The sequence below is a fragment of the Corvus moneduloides genome, chromosome 16, assembly GCF_009650955.1.
Source record: "Corvus moneduloides isolate bCorMon1 chromosome 16, bCorMon1.pri, whole genome shotgun sequence".
In the NCBI taxonomy this organism is placed as follows: domain Eukaryota; kingdom Metazoa; phylum Chordata; class Aves; order Passeriformes; family Corvidae; genus Corvus; species Corvus moneduloides.
In genome coordinates, this window is record NC_045491.1 from 2047739 (window position 1) to 2066856 (window position 19118).

The 19118-nt window shown below is 40.7% G+C and overlaps 1 protein-coding gene across 4 annotated transcripts in view; it reads left to right on the plus strand.

The window, feature by feature from the left end:
* OTOA (otoancorin) overlaps positions 1-19118 on the plus strand; it is a 41467-nt gene that overhangs the window by 11048 nt on the left and 11301 nt on the right. For all 4 annotated transcript variants that reach the window (XM_032126255.1, XM_032126257.1, XM_032126256.1 and 1 more), the window contains 13 exons: positions 1682-1805; positions 2166-2381; positions 2895-3062; positions 3370-3510; positions 4101-4156; positions 4528-4645; positions 5168-5241; positions 6465-6600; positions 7450-7640; positions 9054-9147; positions 10275-10407; positions 13855-14042; positions 17739-17894. In XM_032126255.1, the coding sequence (XP_031982146.1) occupies positions 1682-1805; positions 2166-2381; positions 2895-3062; positions 3370-3510; positions 4101-4156; positions 4528-4645; positions 5168-5241; positions 6465-6600; positions 7450-7640; positions 9054-9147; positions 10275-10407; positions 13855-14042; positions 17739-17894 (1795 nt within the window). The remainder of the gene's footprint in view (positions 1-1681; positions 1806-2165; positions 2382-2894; positions 3063-3369; positions 3511-4100; positions 4157-4527; positions 4646-5167; positions 5242-6464; positions 6601-7449; positions 7641-9053; positions 9148-10274; positions 10408-13854; positions 14043-17738; positions 17895-19118) is intronic.

Genomic DNA, 19118 nt, shown 5'->3' on the forward strand with positions numbered 1-19118 from the left:
CTCCTTGGGGGATACCTTGGAGCTTTAAACTAATGGAGAATATGCTTTATGGCTTCAGAGCTCCTGTCATTACTGCAGTGCAGCTCGCTGACTTCCATGAGGCATTGCTCATTGTCGGAGGAGTAAGCGGGAGAAGAGTTATGCCCACGCTCTAAATTTCAATGTCAGAAATCTTAAAAATGATTTTGTCACTCACAAGAGCTGCCACATTCTCACAGATGAGAGAAATGTCATGCTCCATAATCTTTAATATATTCCATTTTTACAACACACTTAGTTTATGTTACTCATTTTAACCATACTGTTGATTTAAATGCACTTTTACTTTTAAGAAGTAGTGTTATTCATTTCTGCAAATCCCAAAGGAGATGAAGAGCTCTTGGTGGGTATGTAATAATGCATCAGAATGTAATTATTTGTTATAAAAATGCTCTTAGAGATGTTTCTTCGATTTGTGTGTTGGTTTGATGATGTCCCATGAATTCAGATGTGCTGCTGAAGGAATGTTTTGTTATATCGCTGGCAGGTTGTTGTTGAGGGACTAGAGGAACTAAAAGCCTTTCTGTGCTGTAGAATTTGACTGAGTTTGTGGTAGTGCTGCAGCATTGTCCACTGTTGACTTGATTCACATCTGGAGATTATTGCCCAGACTCTGCCTGTGCCTGCCTCACTGAACTGCTAAAAACCAGGGACTGTAGCAGGAAAGCTTGATATATATTTGGCCATGTCTTTGAGGTTCTTGTTCTAAGTTATGAAAGCAAAGGCTGAGAGTTTACAGGGACAGGGAATTGACTCAGGCTTCCTACAAACCAGTTCATCCCCATCACTATAAAGCTCAAAGGCCAGAGACAGTGTGCACAATTCAGAGCTCTTTCTTTGCAGGGCTGCAGGTAAAGGCAGTAAATGAGCACAAGGTCTAAGCCAGAAGGACACCTACAAGAGGCATTTCCCCATGGTGGTGTGACTCCTCCTCTCCAGAAACTATGGCTGTGGTTGCACTTTGCAGAGGTTAATGGAAATGTTGACTTAAATATTACAGCATGGGAACTGTGAAGGAAAATGAGCTCAGTTCAACCCTGCCTTGCAGACTGCTGTGCTGGCACAACTGGGCAGTGAGCCTCAGTGTGCTTTCTCCAAACCACTGTTGAACTGGACAGGCCTCCATCCATTGGCCAGTCCTGTGTTTGATGTGAAATACAGCAGGCTTTGCTTAATCCTAAAATGATAAAGAGGCCATGTTGTGCTCTGGGGTCTGCTCTGAAACACAAATGGGTTGTGTTGCATGTGCAATCCAAGCAGGACTTAGACTTCAAAAACATCCAATCAAACCAGCCAGCCACTTCTAGAGACTTAGTAATAGCCCTCCATCATTTTCAAGATTATCCTGTCAAGGGAAGTGGAGTCATTAACTGGGACAATCCAGCCATGGACAAATGGAACCAGGACAGGTAAATTTTCAAGCACAAGCAATCGAGGCAGAATTCAGCTGAATACAAAGGCCAGTGCATGTTCTCATACCCCAGTTACAGGCTAAGTTTTAAAAATTGCAGGTTGAGGCACTCTTGACAAACAGAAATGGCTCAAGCTGTGATCACAAGGAGAAGGTACCAAGCTGTGTTTCCATTTCCCAGCAGTGACACCTTTTATGTCAGAAGGGAGCTAATGTATTTCTGCTCTGTAGGCTGGGTTTATTGGTTTGCTTTTATGATGACCTGGAGCAGATGGAGGCAGCTGTGGCCCGGGCTCTACTTCATCAAATGATTAAATGCAATCAGCTGAGAGGTTTCCAGGCCGAGCTTCATGAGGTGGGTACAACACTTGTTCCTCTTGCCTAACGCAATCCTGTAAACAGAGGAGGAGGGATGTTCTTCTTAAATAAGGAAAGAAATGAGTGAAAAATTACTGGGACTTAAGAAATAAGGGAAAACAGTTCTTGAGCATGCAAAGAATAGAAACCCATTTTGAGTGCTCATTCTTTTCTCATTCTGTTTCATATTCCTGTTCCATATTCCTTTCACAACTGTGGTTCTATTTTTGAAATTTTATGAAGTGTGTGAATATTTGCCAATGCCTATTCCAGAGATTCCAGTTAATGTTTTGGGTGGTAATGGAAATTGGTTCTTGGCAAATTTTTATTTCCCATCTGCTCTTTTTGTTTGATTTAGCTCAAATCTCAACTCCTGAACATTGCCATGCAAAACCAGACATTGAATGATACCCTTGGATCTCTGTCAGATGCTGTGGTTGGACTAACTTCAAGTCAGCTGGAATCTCTGTCACCTGAAGCAGTGCATAATGCTGTTGCAACATTAAACCAAGTCTCTGGGTGGGCAAAGAGCCAAGTTATGATTTTATCCAGTAAATACCTCTCTTATGAAAAGGTACCTCTGATAACAGCTTTCCTACCTTCTGTTTTTAAAGGTGAAATGGCTTTTTCTCAACAATAAGTGTAAATTTTGAAAAGTTTAATACATGAATTCTATTTAGTTAGTGGTCTGAAATACATGTTTAAATCAAAAGTGTCCAAGATTGTACATCCCAAAGTAATTCTCTAGTAAAAGAGAGTGAATATTTGGATTTGGCAGCTGTATATATTATTTTGTCTGTGTCACTGCCCTAAGCAGAACTTGCATGGTCAGAGATCCCAGGTTGTATATTCAAATATATTTTAATGCAAGGAATCAGGTCCTGGCTGAAGTTGCAGAAAAAGGAACTTCTGAGAAACTGCACACATTTGTTCCATGGACCGACACAGAAAGGGTATTCCCAGGCAAGAAATGTATTAAGCATTTAACAAGAATAGTTTTGATTTATTTATTGACTTTTGCTTTTAAATATATCTGCTGTTCTCAAGCCAGAAAACTTCCTGTTTGCTTGTGCTGTTGTCCCTGCAGGTTTTATCATTTTATAACGTGAGCCAAATGGGCGCCTTGGTGACAGGAATTGGCACCCAGTCACTCCACAGCATGAACCCCAGGGAGCTGTCTCAGATTATTCGAGGCACGATGTCCCAGTACTTGTCTGACTTATCTCCTGCACAGCAACAAGGCATCCTCAGGAAGGTGATTATAAACTCGAGTGTGTGGCAGATTCTCTCTGCACAAGAGCACAGTAACCAGAACTGTAGAGCATGAATTAAACCAAGGTGTGTCCTTCAGCTCAAGGGTTAATGGTTCTACTGCTTTTTTTCTGAACACCAAGTGCATTTTGAAGGTTCTCTCTTGCTTACTTCTGTTTTGTTTTTAATACTGTCATGTTTTTCCTTTATCCTCTTAAGAGAAATATTACACAGAGTAGAAAGAAGAGTAAATCCTGTAAATCTAAGCATCAATTCTGAAATGCCATGTATTTCTGTGTTCCTCTTTTTAGATAGCTGCATCTGGAGATTTTTCTTCATCAGTCAAAGATATACAAGGAGCTTTCTTTAAAGAAGTCTCTCTTTCTGGTTTATGGAAGCAGACTGGATATAATTCCTCAATGCTGAAAGAAAAAGAACTAAGAAGCAGCCAGGTAAAAATTACTATGCAGTTCCCAATCCACTGCAATTTAGTGTGAGGGAAGAATTAGAAAAGTGGTGTAATGTATTTGTGTTCAAGGAACACAGGTAACAGGAAGGAACTGCCCCAATTACATCTCAACATAAACACCAAAAGGGCATTTAGAGCCCAGGCAGCATTATGAGACAATGCTGTAAAAGGAAGCATTAATATGCTGAATTTAAGTTCCCAGGTTTCTGCCATGTAAATTTTCTCTTTCCAGTGCTGCATATTAGACATTTCCATGTAAAAATCTTTGACTCTGTCCAGAGAGATGAAAGGTTGGATCAGATGATCTCCAGACATCCCTTCAGCCCAAAGTTTTTCAGTGGCTGTGGGCCACGTACAGGTTTAACAACATCCCATAATGCCACTCAGTGATGTCTTGTCTTGTGAAAAAAAAATTCAGCACTGGATGCCAAACCTTGTGGTTGCTCAAACTGGACCCTAGAAGTACCTTTAGAGGAAACAAGAGAGCTGAGAGTACAAAAACCTTGCAGTAGTCACTGTGTCTTACAAGTGGATTAACGGAAGTTAACTTTAATTATGGTGGTTTAATTTCAGGCTTTGTATCTGTATGAATTACTGTCTAAGGAAAACTATCCTGTTGACCTTCTAAGGTATGGATTATATCTCTTTTGAAATGGGGTTTAGAGACTAGTTTTATGATGAGAGCAACTTTGAGGTAAACAATATGTAGTTGTTTTGTATTATTTTATGTTTGTTCATTCCTGGATACCACAGGATAATTCACCCCCTCACTAAAAAGGGTCTTCAAAACCAAAATCAGGATCAAAGCATTGCAGAGGCTTGGGTGTTTTAAGGCTTAGTTGATATTTTTCAATTTCTTTGCATTTTTACTTTCAAGAGCCTTTTAATTACAAGAAATGAGAAAGAGAGGTGAAGAAACTGTTTTAGGATGGGGCCGTGGGAAGTAAGGACTAGATCCTGCTTAAATATTCAAAAGATTGACATTTTCTTTTCCTATCAGCACAGGACAGCTTGTGAAAGGAGTAACTTGTCAGCTCATTGAAAGTATGGACACAGATACGTTTTTAAACAATTTTAAATTCTTTGAAATTAATCTTCATCTGCTTTCTCCATATCAGGTAAAACCAAAAAAAAAGACTTTATGTACAAAAACATCCTACCCAATATCCAAATTAGGTAAATCAGAATTTGGTTCATTCTGTTTTGTCTTTGGTTTTTTGTTTGGTTTTTTTTTCAGAATCCTGTATGTCTCAGCTTGTCTGTTAGCATATTTTATTTAAATCTTTTATGTGTGAATTTGTCTGTTATCATACTTCAGTTTGAAAATTTCATTTGTCACTTAAAAATTGCAAGAAATTCCTACAGCCCTTCTGACTTGTTAATTCCTGAGTAATCTGTTTGGAAATACACAGAAGTTTTGAAAACATACAAACAGTCTCATGTTCCCAAATAGACGATGTTTCATCTCTGATGTCTACAAAAAGAAAACTAAAAAAAGCCAGATAAAAATGTTCTCTGAAGATAATATGCACAGTCTTATAGATGCTAATTTATATGCTGCAATAACAAGCCTTTTTTTTTTTTTTTCCTTTCTTTAAAATTGACAGAGGTTTAAGATCCTAAATTTTTGTTGCTTTTAGGTTAATTGTTTAGCTTGGAAGTTTTGGAAAGTCTCCAATGCATCTATTCCTCCCTTCCTCTTACTGGCACTTCCGTGAGTTATATCTTAGTCCATCTTAACTTCTGAGCACTTTTTAAATAATCCCTTCAGTCCTAAGAAAACTGATGAATCAAACAAATGGTAATTTATCAAGAGTGGTCACTGTGTGTAGGCAAAGTCTGTCTCAAGTGAAAGTTGGTCATACTTTGTGTCTAGTACAGCACATTTTTGTCACAATTGAGGGGTTTTTTCCCCTTTAGGTGGGCTTATTTCGTTTAGGTTTGCTTATTTGTTTAGGGTTTTTTTGGAGAGTGGATATGTAAGACAAAACCACTGAGTGCTGCTGAAGCATATTGCTCTGTATGGTTAAAAACATTTCAGTGTGTTTTAAGACATTTGTGTAAGTTAGCAAAACTTTTCAGTGACAGCTTTCTTTCTTAGAAGAAAACCTTGCATATTGATAAGAACTCCTGAATTGTAGAACTTGTTAATTCCTTCCTTTCTTTTTCTGTCTATGTGCCTAAGGTGATAAAAGGGACCGAGAACCATTCTTTTTGTGAAATAATTTTTAATTGAAAAAGTAAGAAAAGTATTCAGTTTGAAAAGGCTCTATTCTATTTAACAACTATGAAATAGTAATAGAAAGACTTCAATGCAAAGCTTCCTACAAACTGCAGCACCCACTTATTTGGCAACAATTGCATGTTGCTTGTTCAGGGCCATCAGAAGTCACTGGTGCTGTTGTCTACAGACCCTGGCAAGGCAAGTGCAGATGTGGGCTGTGGCTTTATTTGCAAAGGTTGTCTGCCACTCTGTGTGGAGATGAGCATAATTTTGTTTACTTTGGCAGGATTTTTGGAACTTTGATAAAAAGGAAACCTACTCTAAAAGTGCTTGTGGTCCTTAGGCCACCCACCACATCTTCATCAGAGAATTATTCCTAATGAAACAGAGAAAGGGGAAAAGTTTCTGAACTGTAGACAGTCTTGTTTTATATGGTGTTAAAGCATCTCAGAGCTCTTTCATCCACTTGCAGCTATTTATAATTCTTAGCCATTTTTTGGAGTTCAGTTCATGTCCTGATGAACTGGAAGAAGATGGATGTTGAAGTAAGGTGAGGAATAATTGCAATTTTTCTGGGCTGTCTGGTTTATGATTTTTCAAGTCCAGCCTTGTCTCTAAATGTTTCTGTCATCACAGATGTTTATGGGTATGGCTGTGGGTGTATGAAGGTCAGGTTTGCATTCTGAGACTGTTTGTTCGAATTCTTTCTGCAGTTCTGAGTACCTGGAGTACGTTACAGGCCCTTTGTGCGTCCCTTTCCTTGAACGTCTGGGGAAGGCAGGAATGGACCTTCTGAATCCAAGCCATCACAAAAGGGATGCTGTCCTGCAAAAAGTGCAGGAGTGCTTGGTGGGTATGGCTGGGAGGGCTCAGCAGAGGAGGAGACACCGTGGAGGTGGGGAGAGTCACCACCTACCCGAGTTCTTCACCTGTCCATCTGTATTCTTTGGGGGGTTTATGTACTGGTTCAACTTTATTGTTTGCTGCTTAAGGAAACCTTCCTTAACAATTTTCCTTGATTCCATGCATGTTACAAAGTGTTCTCATGAATTGTCGTTGCTGGCCAGGACAGCCGGGAGCTGACCAGTCTGCACCTTGAGCTGCTCCCCTGGCTCCAAGCAGTGCCAGTCCAAGCAGAGCTGTTGTGGCACAGGGAGCTCCATGAGAGAGGTGGTGGTACCAGGAGGATTTAGTGACTTCTGCTGTCTGGGAGCTGCAGCACTCACCAGTTTTTAGGGGAAACTAAGTTATTTGATGTAGCTGTGGCTATTCCTGTCCTTACACACTACCAGCTGTATAATCCCCAGTGTTTTGGCAGCTGCTTGAGAAACCCCTCAGAGCTCAGCCTTCTAACAACAAGAGCTTGGGGCCCCTCTGCTGCAAGGGGCCGGGTGAGGGCTGTGCTGCCAGACAGAACTGCACCGCTTCTGCAGGTGCTGGGTGGTCACATTCTTTCTGTGTGATTCAGTATGGAATAAAGAATACGGAAAGCTCTGAGAAGTGCTTATGAAATATCACCAGCTGGATTGGTAAAACAAAAAATATAAGGCAGTCTCAGCAGAAATTGTAGATTAAGTTGCCAGTGCAAACTGTTTTGTCTTTATTCCTTCGGGCTTAAATGAGTTGTGATGCAGCTGAGTGATACAGGGCAGGAGCCAAGGTTAGCTCTGCCAACAGGGCAAATGCTTCTTGTTTCAGAACAGCTCCATTGCTGATGAATATGATGTTGACCTCCTTGGAAATCTAATCTGCTACTTACCTGCAGCCTTTCTACATGGCAGAATGTCCCTGAAGGCAATGGCAGCAGCCCTACATCAATTCAAACTTTGCCAAGAGCTCAGCCATGAGCAGAAGACTGAAATTAAATACAAACTCCTTCAGTTATATGGGTAAGGTATTGGATACACCACCTGGGTCATGCTGGTGGTTACACCATGCAAATACCAAGCATTTGCTTTGCCCAGATGAGCTGCAGTGAAAACAGCACAAAGCAGCTTCTGTCACTGGCCAGGCTCGAGGCCTTGTCCACTAGAATGACATTTCTGTTCTTGTGTGTAATGTGATAACTGTGGAACAAAATACAACCCCAGGGACACCCTGCATGACTTAAGTCCCAGAGGAAAAGGAGAGAAAGTGTAATGTTTGAGGGGGGCAGGCAAATAGACTTGCTGGCCTGGCAAGAGAAGGGGGTTACAGGCAGAGAATGGCACAGGAATGCAAAGAATGGGAAAATGGAAGTGGGATACTCGGTGTGCTGGTGTGAGAAGACAAATAAAGAAGACTGCAAGCACCTCTCACCATAGGAGAGAGCAGAGAAGAAGAGGGATATAAAGCTCAAGCAGCTGAAGCAGCAGAGTTGGCAGCCTGTTGGGTGTCACTAAGGTCTCAGATTAGGCGAGCAACTGGAACCTCACCAGTATCAGCCAGGCAAAGAACAAAGCCATCCTCTGTCTGACAAGAATAGACTGTTTCTCTCTTGCATTGTCCCTCAGGACTACCTGCATTTGAAAAGGGAGACTGGATGCACAGTTTCTGACCACCCCTTCACCCTAAAGTCAGCCACTTGATCCACCTAATCACGTCAGCCTCCTGCTAGTCAGCATTTTTCTGTGATAGGATAACTGTATTTTCCACCAGATCCCAGCCCTGCATTGATCTTGATGCAGATCGGTTTTATTGAATCGTGGCACATGGTGCTAAATAAGATTTTACTTTATTTTATATTATTTAATTTTGAAAATATTTAAACGTCCTCATAGTGGAGCAACAAAGCAAATAAAGTTGTTTGTGGGAACAGGAACTAGTACCATATTAGTTGCTACCCTCTTCTGTAGGCTCTGTCAGGCTTAAAGTTACTTATCCAAGTGTTTTATTAAGTCACCCACCAAATGGGCTGACTAACATTTGTCAGATTTGGATGATGTTTTTACTTCTCTTTTGATAACCATTTTGCAGACTACTATTGCAATATGAACTGACAGAAAATAGTAAGTTTTCTTTCAAAGAAAGAATGATTTCTCTTTGTTCAAACACTGTAATGCTAAGAACACTTGACTATTGAGGGAGAGCTCCATCACCACCATATTTGAAGGGTTTTTCTGATTATATTGCAAGTTCCACTGATGCCCTATGCCCAGAGAGATAAGAAAATACAATCTGATGCTAGTAACAATCAATCATCACATTGGCATAGAACTGTCTGTGTTTCCTGTATGATAAAGTATTATAAAAACACTGAAGTTTTAGTATTACTTTTATTGTAACATTTTTTATTAATATAATTTTTCAAAATATTTTTTCAGCTCCTCAAACAACTGGACAGCAGAAACAACATTAGATGTTGGACCATTCATAGCTCTGCTGTCAAAAGAGGAATTAAATGTCCTTGCTGAAAAGGTATGCTTTTATTAAAAATTTAAAATTTGTAACAGGTATTTTAGAACTTGGATTTGTGAATGTCATAATGCAGTCTAAATTATGTAACCTGAATGCTAAACTAGGTAAATAATTCTTTTGTCAAGGAACCTTGTGTTAATATTTCACATATGCTTGATTCCATCAAATGAGATTTCTTCTTGAGAGTAATGTTACTATAAGCAATTATTTGCATGTGTACAATGACAATTATACATTGTCACATAGGAAAAAAAAGGGACATTTATAGTGACACAGACTTATTTTTAGTACTTTACACCTTGCAGTGCTCTTTACTCCATCCCCAATCATAAAAGTTGTGTTTCTTATCCTGTTATTAATGGGATCATACTGATCAAATTAGCATTTACTCATGTGGCCCTTTGCCCTGGGGCCAACATAGTACAAGTAACGATATTTGATGGCCTCAGCATTGCACTTTGTAGTTTCCTTGCCCTCTTTAGTTCATATAATCTTAATTTTTTAATGCATAGGAGTAAACCATACTGGATGAGAGATTCATTTTTCAGCAGAAATATGTGAACACAGCAGCTTTTCCACCGGAGATAATGCTTATAATTGACCAGATAGAATAGGACTCTTCAAAGGAAAGTAAGGACTCTTCAAAGGAAAGTAAGGTGTCTGGCAGGGTGGAGGAGAGAGGTCAAAAAAGCTTTAAGAAGGCAAACAGGTCAAAGTTATTTCTCATAATTTAATTGGGTCCCTATCCTCAGTTCTTATACTTACCTGGCAAATTTAAGACAAGCGAGATAAAGCCCGTATTAAAATGGTGGAACTCATTGCTCCTCCATTGGCAGTGTCTGGACACAGATGCCAATCAGGCAGTGCTCAGGTGTTGCCAGAAGCTGAGAGGGCATACAGGAGGGAGAATCACTCAGAATTTGCTTTGTTCCTAATATTTTCCCCCTCAAACGTGTGCTGATGACCTTTCAGTAGCAGCCAATTACTCTTTTCTGAAACGTCTGCACAATGGGACGAGGCTGAACTGTTACTAACCCCTGCTTTGCTAAGGGCTGCACAGTCTTTCTCCACAAATTGGTTTGTTTTGAAAGGGAGAGAGAAGTCTTATTTATTCTTTCCTTCTGAAGTTCCCAGATATCATCTTACAAATAGCAAAGACAATTGGACCAGTTTCTTCAGCTGAAGAGCTTCTTCTATCAGTTGTGTTCGAGTCAGTCTCCAACAGCACTGGCAGCATCCGCCTGTCTCTCAGCAGAGCTGGTCAGTATTGCACCTGGGGCCTCTTCAAAGTGCTGCCATTTGGGGCTGTGATGGTGCAATTCAAACAGACTTCGTCTCACTTTGTCATCGAATGCATTCTGAGAAGCCAGACAATAAAAGTGAAGTATTGAGCAACTTAAAGACTTCTGGCAAAAACCAGTTGGGAGTCTTCATTCTGCTGCTCATCAGAGTTGTATGATGCACTGACTAATTGCTGAAACACTTTTATTACAGGATTGCATAATTAAGCATTTCCTGAAATGTTTCTGAGTGCACAAAGGAAAACGATGAATGATGTGAATTAGAGGGGTTTGTTTATTTTTAATGTTTTGTTTATTTTTACTTTGTAATCTAATTGAAACCCCTTGAACTAAAAACCTGTGAAGGTGACAAGTTACTCTCGTGCCAAAAGATTGCACATAGTTAATCCTTTGCCAGACATGAGCATATGGTGACTGATCTGTTCTTAAATCTGACAGTGGTAGCACTGTGTTTTTTCTGTCCAAATGGACAAAGTTTGTAATCGTCTAAAAGGTATTTTAATTAGCAACCAAATGAATCTATTAGAATCTCTGGTGAGGAATGGATCATTTTCTTTCTATAAGGTACATACTTTGACTATGTTTGATTATTATAATAACTATTCTTTCTCTTATCTGAAATTCACCCAGGCAGAATTTGTAAGCTGTACCATCCTGTGCCATGGAAAACAATCCTGCTGTGGGGAAAGCTTTTGAAAGCACCAATGGGAATTTAGACCCAAACAAATTCAAGGAGTTTGATATTGTCTGCCTTTATCTTTGAAAATCCCCCCATTGGTTTTCTGCCTAGCAGAATAGAGATTCAAGCTCTCAGCAAGCCCTGGGCCATGATGGAAATCCAAGTGCTTGTATAGCAGGAACGCTGAATGATGACTATGTGTCTCTGGGAATGAATTTGCCTCTTACAATGCTGTATTCATAGACAGAGAGAGGTGGAAGGAGTTCTAAGACTTGTGTTTTTTCATAGCCTGAAACAAAACATGACCTAATTTGATCAGAGGAGTCATTACACAATCATCAGGCTCTAAAAAAAGCAGGATCAAGCTGGTGAAATAGCAGGGTGTTAGTTCACCTGTATGCATGAAATTCATTCTTCCTTCAACAAGTAAATCAGCAGATCATAAGCCATATTTCTTTAGACACGGGCCACAGGACCAAAGGTTCAGCAGCAGGTATTTCAGTCTGCTTGTGTCCGTATGTGTGCTTTTTTAAGCCTTTGGATCTACATGAATCCCAAAGACTTCTCTAATCACCCCAGCTCATGTCCAGTTCGATTGCAGAGCTCTCTCATCTGCATTGCAAGACCAATACAAACCTGCCAGCAATGCTGATGGTCTTTGTCAAAGGATAACTTGGCTCTAAGGCTGTGGAGGCTCCTCAGTCTTCACTTGGAGTGCATGAGCTCAGCTGGGGGAAAGTTTGGGAGGTGAGAAGTTGAGGGATTGTTTGTGCTACTCTAGGAAATGCTTCTGCAGTCCAAACATGGTACTGAACTTCTGTTACCAAACATAATCTCATCAGCTCCATCAAATTCACACGGTGGTTTCAATAAGGAATGAGTTTTAATTACTGATTTGTAAATCACTAAAAAATTGGATATTACGAAAATTACTCCAGAATGACATTGATGCTTTTCATGCCACCAATGCTTTTTTGCATTTCTCACAGTTGTGAGCTAATATTAATAACAGTACCAATTACCAGTGACAGAGTTCTTACATCTGTGCCTATATCAAGATTAAAAACAAAGGTTTTAAGGTGCTTCAGGCAAGATGGAATGTGAAAAGCAAGACTTGGGAACTGTGTGTCTGAGATGCTACCACAGAGCAGTGGCAGTGCTGGAGAAAGAACTCGGGTTTCTCACCACAAGCACTGAGATGCTATAATATGTATATATGTTTTTCATCAAACTACATGTATAGCAAAAGGAAGAGCAAAGGGGCATCACATCAAAAATCTAATTAGTATTTCCCTGTGTAATCGCACCAGTGTATCTGGTGTGTTAAAAATAATAAAATCAATGGGTTTTTTTCAAGGACACAAAGTCTTAGGTTTTCATGACTTGGGGAAGGGAGCTGCACTGTGTCTGGATGGGCAGTATTTACATGAGAAAAGCTGACCTTCTGCAGCAGGGGAAAGGGAAACAATGCAGCTTCACAAGAGGGAGGTAAAGGGAGAGCAGAACATCAGCTGGTACAGTGGAAGCTGAACAGCGTTTTCGTTTGCTCAACAGATTCAATCTTTTCAGTGTTCTACCCACTACTGCAGCTTCCTTTGATGCAAATAAATCCCTCCTCTGCCTCCTTTCAAAGTACAAATCTACTTTGTACATCCTCACTTTAATTTATTTATCTGGGGGAGCTTAGCTGAGGCACAGCATCTGTGAAATCCATGCTTTTTACTGGTAATGACCGTATCTGAAGACATGTAGGGATTATTTGGTTTAGATAATTATTTAATAAGGTTTTCCTAAATTAGTGACAGGAGAGGGAGCAGTAAACAACCACATTAGGATTCTAATTTCTGCTTTCCATCAACATTAGAGGTAGATTATGCCAACAAAGACTAGGATTTGTTAAAACACACAATGGAAACTGTCTGGTTGGATAATGCATAGGGCTGGAAGCTGACTGTAAATAAGATCTTTAAAGGCAGTTTGTCTGTCCAAACAGTTCTGTGGTAAGTGAACAGCCCTCTCTAGATCCTGACATTTTAACAACAGGCTTGACATAAAGAACAAGCACCATGCTTCTCTGACACATCCAGCTCCTCTCTTCACCTTGTTTAAATGTCAGGCAAGTCTTACAAGACATATCTCTATCAGGGCATTTCAGAGTGCAAGGACCTCTCATGTCTGTTACTTTCCTGTTGAGTTGAATTTGCTATTTGAACGTGGCGTTTATTCAGCTGAAGCTCTTTTTGGTGAACTTCCACCAGGATCATCCCAAACATTTGCATTTCACTCTTACTGAATCAAGGCTCCCAGCAAATGGTGGCTTTACCTCAGAACGAGCTCTTGCCTGGGTTTTGATGCCTTTAGAGAATTAGACTTGAATGAAACTTCCAAGATACTGGTTGTTCTTATTGCACAGATCCATATTTTCGTTTTATTATGGCATCTTGCATTGTAACTGTTCTGAAATGTATGTCTGCTCTTGTCCAGCATGCACTGCCTTTGGAGTACAAAGAAAATAACCAATGTCTTGCAAATTAGGCAAATTCTGGTTTTATATCCAGGACGTGAACAATATAAATATTTTTTAAATTATTTAATTACAAAATAATTAATTTATCAATATCACATCAGCTGTAGTTAATTTTCATAGTCTGTTGCTCTCTTAAATATCAATATTGCTTTGATTTAGTTTGTTGTCTCTTTGATGAAAACTCTTTTGACTTTTTTCAGATTGCCTGGGAACCAGAGCTCCTTCTTCAAATGAAATAATTAAATTAGCAGAAGCAAATGTCTTTTGGTCAGTTCAAGAACTGGAGTGCATGGACCCAGGGACTTTTGACAAAAATGTGGAACTTCTTGGGGCTGTCTCAGGTTTTAACAGCTCCCAGCTGACTGCCTTGAAGGAGAAAGCCAAGCAGGTAACTATCCTGTCTGTGAAGGAAAATTAAATCTGTAATTTGATTTGGTGTTATTGAACTATGCAGTTCTAAAATAACTGTGCTATGTCAATGTCACTACTGCCACAAGAATATCTATGGTTTATTGGAAAAATAATGTGAGGTGGTGATAGAAGACTATTGCCCTTGCTTTAGAGTCAACAGGCAAGTAGTTCTGAGCTATTGGCAGCTGGAAAAGTGAAGTGTTTTTACTTTTGAATTGCTTTTCTGCTGGCTTCTCACTTTCCTTTCATAAATGAAAAATCAGCAAGCAGTACTAGGGGCTGTTGGTTGCCCTGCTGAGAATTAAGCTTGGCATGTTAAACTGTCTACATCGATGCTAAATAGAGCTTACAGTGGGGTAAACCCAAACTGACTGAAAGGGAGTTACTGGCTGAAAAAAGCTCCTTCCTCCACCTTCTTGTTGCAAGCAGGGACAGATCCATCAGTAGGAAATATTAGGGAGGAAAAAAATCACCTACAGTTTGTCTTTACCAGGAGCAGAGTCGGTCAGAGGACTGTGCTGGGGGCAGGTCAGCACTCTGGCTGGGTCTGGGGCATCTGCATCTGGTCTGGGCTCTGAGTGGCCCTGCCTGGGCCGGTGTGGGCTGGCAGAGAAGTCAGACCTCACTCCATCCTTGTTGTTGCCACTGCACTTCTCCCTAGGGGTGACCTCCTCTTGCTGCTTTGTGGTTGCCTGCACTGCCAGGGAATAGGCAAATTCCCAAACATAGTTTTGGTTCAGCAAGGAAAAGCCTTAGGGTGCAGTAAGACAAATTGTTTTGGTTGCAGAAAACCCAAAGGTGAAGAGGTTACTGGCCCCAGCCTGGCTTCAGCTTCCTGTCAGCAGCTTCTGCTGGAGGTTATCTGCTCTCTGCTCCCATCTCTGCATGCCTACTCTGTAATCCCTTTCTGTCAAAATGATCCAACATTTAAAAGTCCTTTTTAGGTCCCATCAGATAATTCTGACAGAATGAGGTTGGGAAGCATTTACAAGTTGCACTTGGCTGTAAGTAGTAGAGAGTGCAAGAGGCTTGGAGACCTGAGGGCTGTGACCTCTGGAGGAAAGTGGGAGCAGGGAACAACATGGGCCTGGGCAGCATCTGTTTAACCAGCAGCTGCAGCCAGTAGTGGAGCTGACCATGGATTTGGGGTAAATAAGGCCAACTGTGCATTTTTTAGCAGTGAAGCTCAGCTTTTAAAACAGTGGAACTGCAGGTGCTTGAAGAGCAGTGGCACTGCCCAGATTTCTGCAAGCAGATGGCGACTCTCTGCAGTTGTGTCTCTGCTGCCTTGTTGCAGGAGGACAACTGCAGCAAATGTATTCTTCCCAAGACAGCTTCCCTCTGTCAGCATGGACACAGGTGGGTAGGAAAAGGGGAAAAAATGTAATTCTAGAAGAAGATAAAAACAGTGCTCCCCTGGGATCGTGGGAACTAATATTCTTTACAGCAGTGCAACAACATACTGGTGTGCTTACAGAGTGGTATCAGTTGTAGGGAAATTGCCAGCAAGGTTGATACACTCACTTTTTTGGCTATATTCAAAGACACACAGATCTGTAGTGCACTGAATGGCAGTATGTTTATTCTCTGTGTGAGTGTTTGTACAGATTTCTGCTAGACAAAGACAGACTTCCTGTATATTAATTTGCAAAATGCAAGGTGGTGCTACACTGAACATAAAGCACGAGAAATGAAACAGGACATGCAAAGCTTTTTGAAACTATATGCATAAGATGCTGTTACGTTATTAACATCTTTGATTAAAGGTTTTATTAAGCCTGTACTACTCATTGTTCCAAACTAATTCAAAAGGTCTGGTTATCAGATTGTGTCTTAATGAAAGTAAGAAGCTTAGCTCACGTGTAAGTGGAAGGTCTCCCAGCTCTGCAGCAGTGACAGCTGTATGGATCTGTAGTCTCTAGGTGAATGAGGACAAAGGAGTGTTTCAGTTTCATGTGTTGTGTTATTTATATCATTCTGCCTGAGATTTCACCCAGCACTGTCAGATAATACTATTTATGAAGTACTTCAAATTCTGTAGTTTATGGCCTAGATCAGGAAACAGACGTATTTTTGCCTGCATGTGTTTAATGTATCTGTTAAGCTAGAGAATTAAAAGCTTTAAAATTGGGCTAATGCTTTTTACTATCTATTTTCTTTGGAAAAGATTGAAGTTTCCCAGACTTAGACCCTTTATGACATTGTAAAACCAACATAAAAGATCTGGTGGAAACTCAGTTGGGAGGTACAAGTCCAGCAATGCATCTCTTAAACAAATCCTTAACCCGAGGGTCATAGCTGGGAAAAGCAGCCTGGCAGCTCTGAGGCCGCTCTGCGCTGAATATGCACATTGGTATGAACAGCAGAGAGCCTGCAGCTCTGTGTAAGGAGTATTTAATTCCAGAGGTCCAGAGTCCTGAGCCCTACTTCTTTATTTTCTGGAGGTTGTACAGCTTCATGTCTATCTGATGGTGCAGACACTATTTAGTAGGCAACTACAGAGATGCTCTTCAGCAAGTCCCCACTAGCTTTGTCCTTTCTAACTTTTTGAACAAAACTTAAATTGTAGCTATCCTGAAAATGGAGTAAATATTTTTCTGACTCAGACACCCGGCCGTGGGCTTTTAGTTGTAATTTTCTAAGTGGAGTTAGCAGCACAATGTTATACTAGAAACCTGTCATGTATTCACTGACACAAAGTAGAGTAGCTGAAATTCATGAGAGCTTTAAAATGAGCCTTTTTTTAAATTGATGCCTGTCTTGTTCAAGTCACTTCCTCCAGCCAAAATCCAGTGTCTTTTTCTGGAAAGGCAATTGGCCACATCCAGGGAGATACTGACCACTGTCTATCGTCTTCTATCATTGTCAACTAAATGTAATTGACAGTCCTGGCCGCTGAAAATTCAGCTCTTGATGGACTTCTATTATTCTTTATTCAGGCAGAACTTTTCCTGATATCAAAATTTCCTTTGGGCTGCTTGGTGACAGCTTTTCAATCACTGTAACTTTATCACACATAAAGTCAAAAGCAGGGGAAGTTGTCAGTTTAAATACATTGGTACTGGTTTAGAAGAGCCCCTGCTTATTTTGGGGGGTTTTTTTACAAAGCTTTACAGATTTAATTCTATCTGTACAAACACATTTAAATTATTTTTTATTTTAACATTATATGAACACAAACTAGGAATAGGAACTTTAGGAACCAGCTCTTTGTTGGTATTACTCAATTCTCTACTTTGTCTTTCCTTGTCAGTGACTGAGCCAGGGTGACTGGTCACAAAAGCAACTTAGAAGTCAGTCCCCTGGAGCGATTGCAGCTGGGTAGAGGCCTGGGTAGTCCAGGTGCTGCTTTCTTGGCAGTATAACAGTGTGGATCTAGGCACAGATTCCCATTTTTATTGTTCTTAGTGGTTTTGCTCCTACAGCCACACTTCCAGCAGGTTCTGTTCTGACTCATCAACAAGTCCAAGCTGTAAAAATTGCAGCATTTTTAGATGAACTGACCATTGTTGGTGTAGAACCTCAAAAACCTTCACAATACCTTAGCTCTGCCTTTTGTGTGCAAAGAGGAATATTCAGGTTTTAGGACTTTTAAACCAAGGGGTTTGGGAATGGTGTGTATATAGAGAAAGAATCATAATTATCTAACAGTTATTAATGCTCTCCTCTAAAGGTTTGGGGGTCGCTGCCAGACTGGAGGAGTTACCAAATCATCTCCCTGGGCCGCATTGCTCTGGCACTCACTGAGCAGGAAATCACAGAGCTGGATCTGCACTCCATCGACACCGTTTCTGTTCTGAGTCAGCAAACAGAGTGGACTCTTACCCAGGTGAGTGAGTGAGTGAGTGAATGCAGTCCTGGTGAAAGGCTCTGGATTCACGCCCTTTGAGACTGAAGTCCTGGAATTGCCTAGGAAACACCACACTACTCCCTGCTGCTTTTCTGCAGCTGTGACCCCAGTGAAAGTGGCCAGGTAGGTCAGCACTTGTGTCTGCCTGGCTGGGGGCTTCCCTGGGGAAGTGGCCAAGACAACATCAATCACTGTTAATTGGGGTGGGGCTGAGTGTGTTCTTTAGCACTTGCCCACCAAGCAGTGGAAAGAGGTCAGCAGCTCCTCTCACACTGGCCCTGGAACAGACACTACTGCTAGGAGTACTAGTCCTGCCTAAGGACAATCACAGAATAAGTAGTGTGTCCCAACCCCAGCATTGCCCTAGAAGCTCTTTTTTGGCAGATATACTCCTCTCATATTCCTTTCCTTGGATAACGTCTAGTTATGTCAATGGGACTTTCATCGTAAGAGTTAAAACCTTTTATTTATACATGCAATTGGCAGCATATTTCTGACTTTGTGGCCCACACCATCAGGGCTCTGTGGCTCCACAGATGCTGGCATGGTGGCAGTTCTGGCAGAATATCACAAATCTGTTTAATAGATTCATGTTCTGAAGGGCACCATAGGAAGGAAGCCCTTGGGAGGACTTTATACAAAACCAGTTTGCTTTTGAGGTTTCCTACTGTCAGTAAGAGTAGCTATTTAAAAGAGATTCATCCTGCTGAACTTCAGTTGTCTAAAAGTTAGGCAGCTAGTTAAGCTAGTTATTTGAGGCTCAGCTTTGTGGATAGATTAAGAAATCTTGGAAGATGCTTGTTTCTTTCACTGGCTTTGGAGGATGCCTTGGTGACAGGCTTGAGCTGGGCTCAGTTTTTAAAGGCTTAGTTTAGAATGAGCACCATCCTAAAGTACTTTGGCTTGGAAAGGCACTTTGGTACCAATATCCCATTCATATCTGAAAATTAATCCTAGACACAGTCACCACTGATAGATATATGGCACTTAAATAAGACAAGTCATCCTGAGTATTAAAAACAATAAAAATTACATACTGATCCCCTTAGGTATTTTATATTTTCTTGTAGCATTTTAACTGATTCTGTGAGGCAATCCAGCACCTTTTCTTCTGGTGAAGGCTTTCCTTGTGACCTGGCAGAAGAAATACTCAGTGTTTTCACACCAGTTGCACTTAGCAAGTGGTTGGGTAACAGTGCCCTG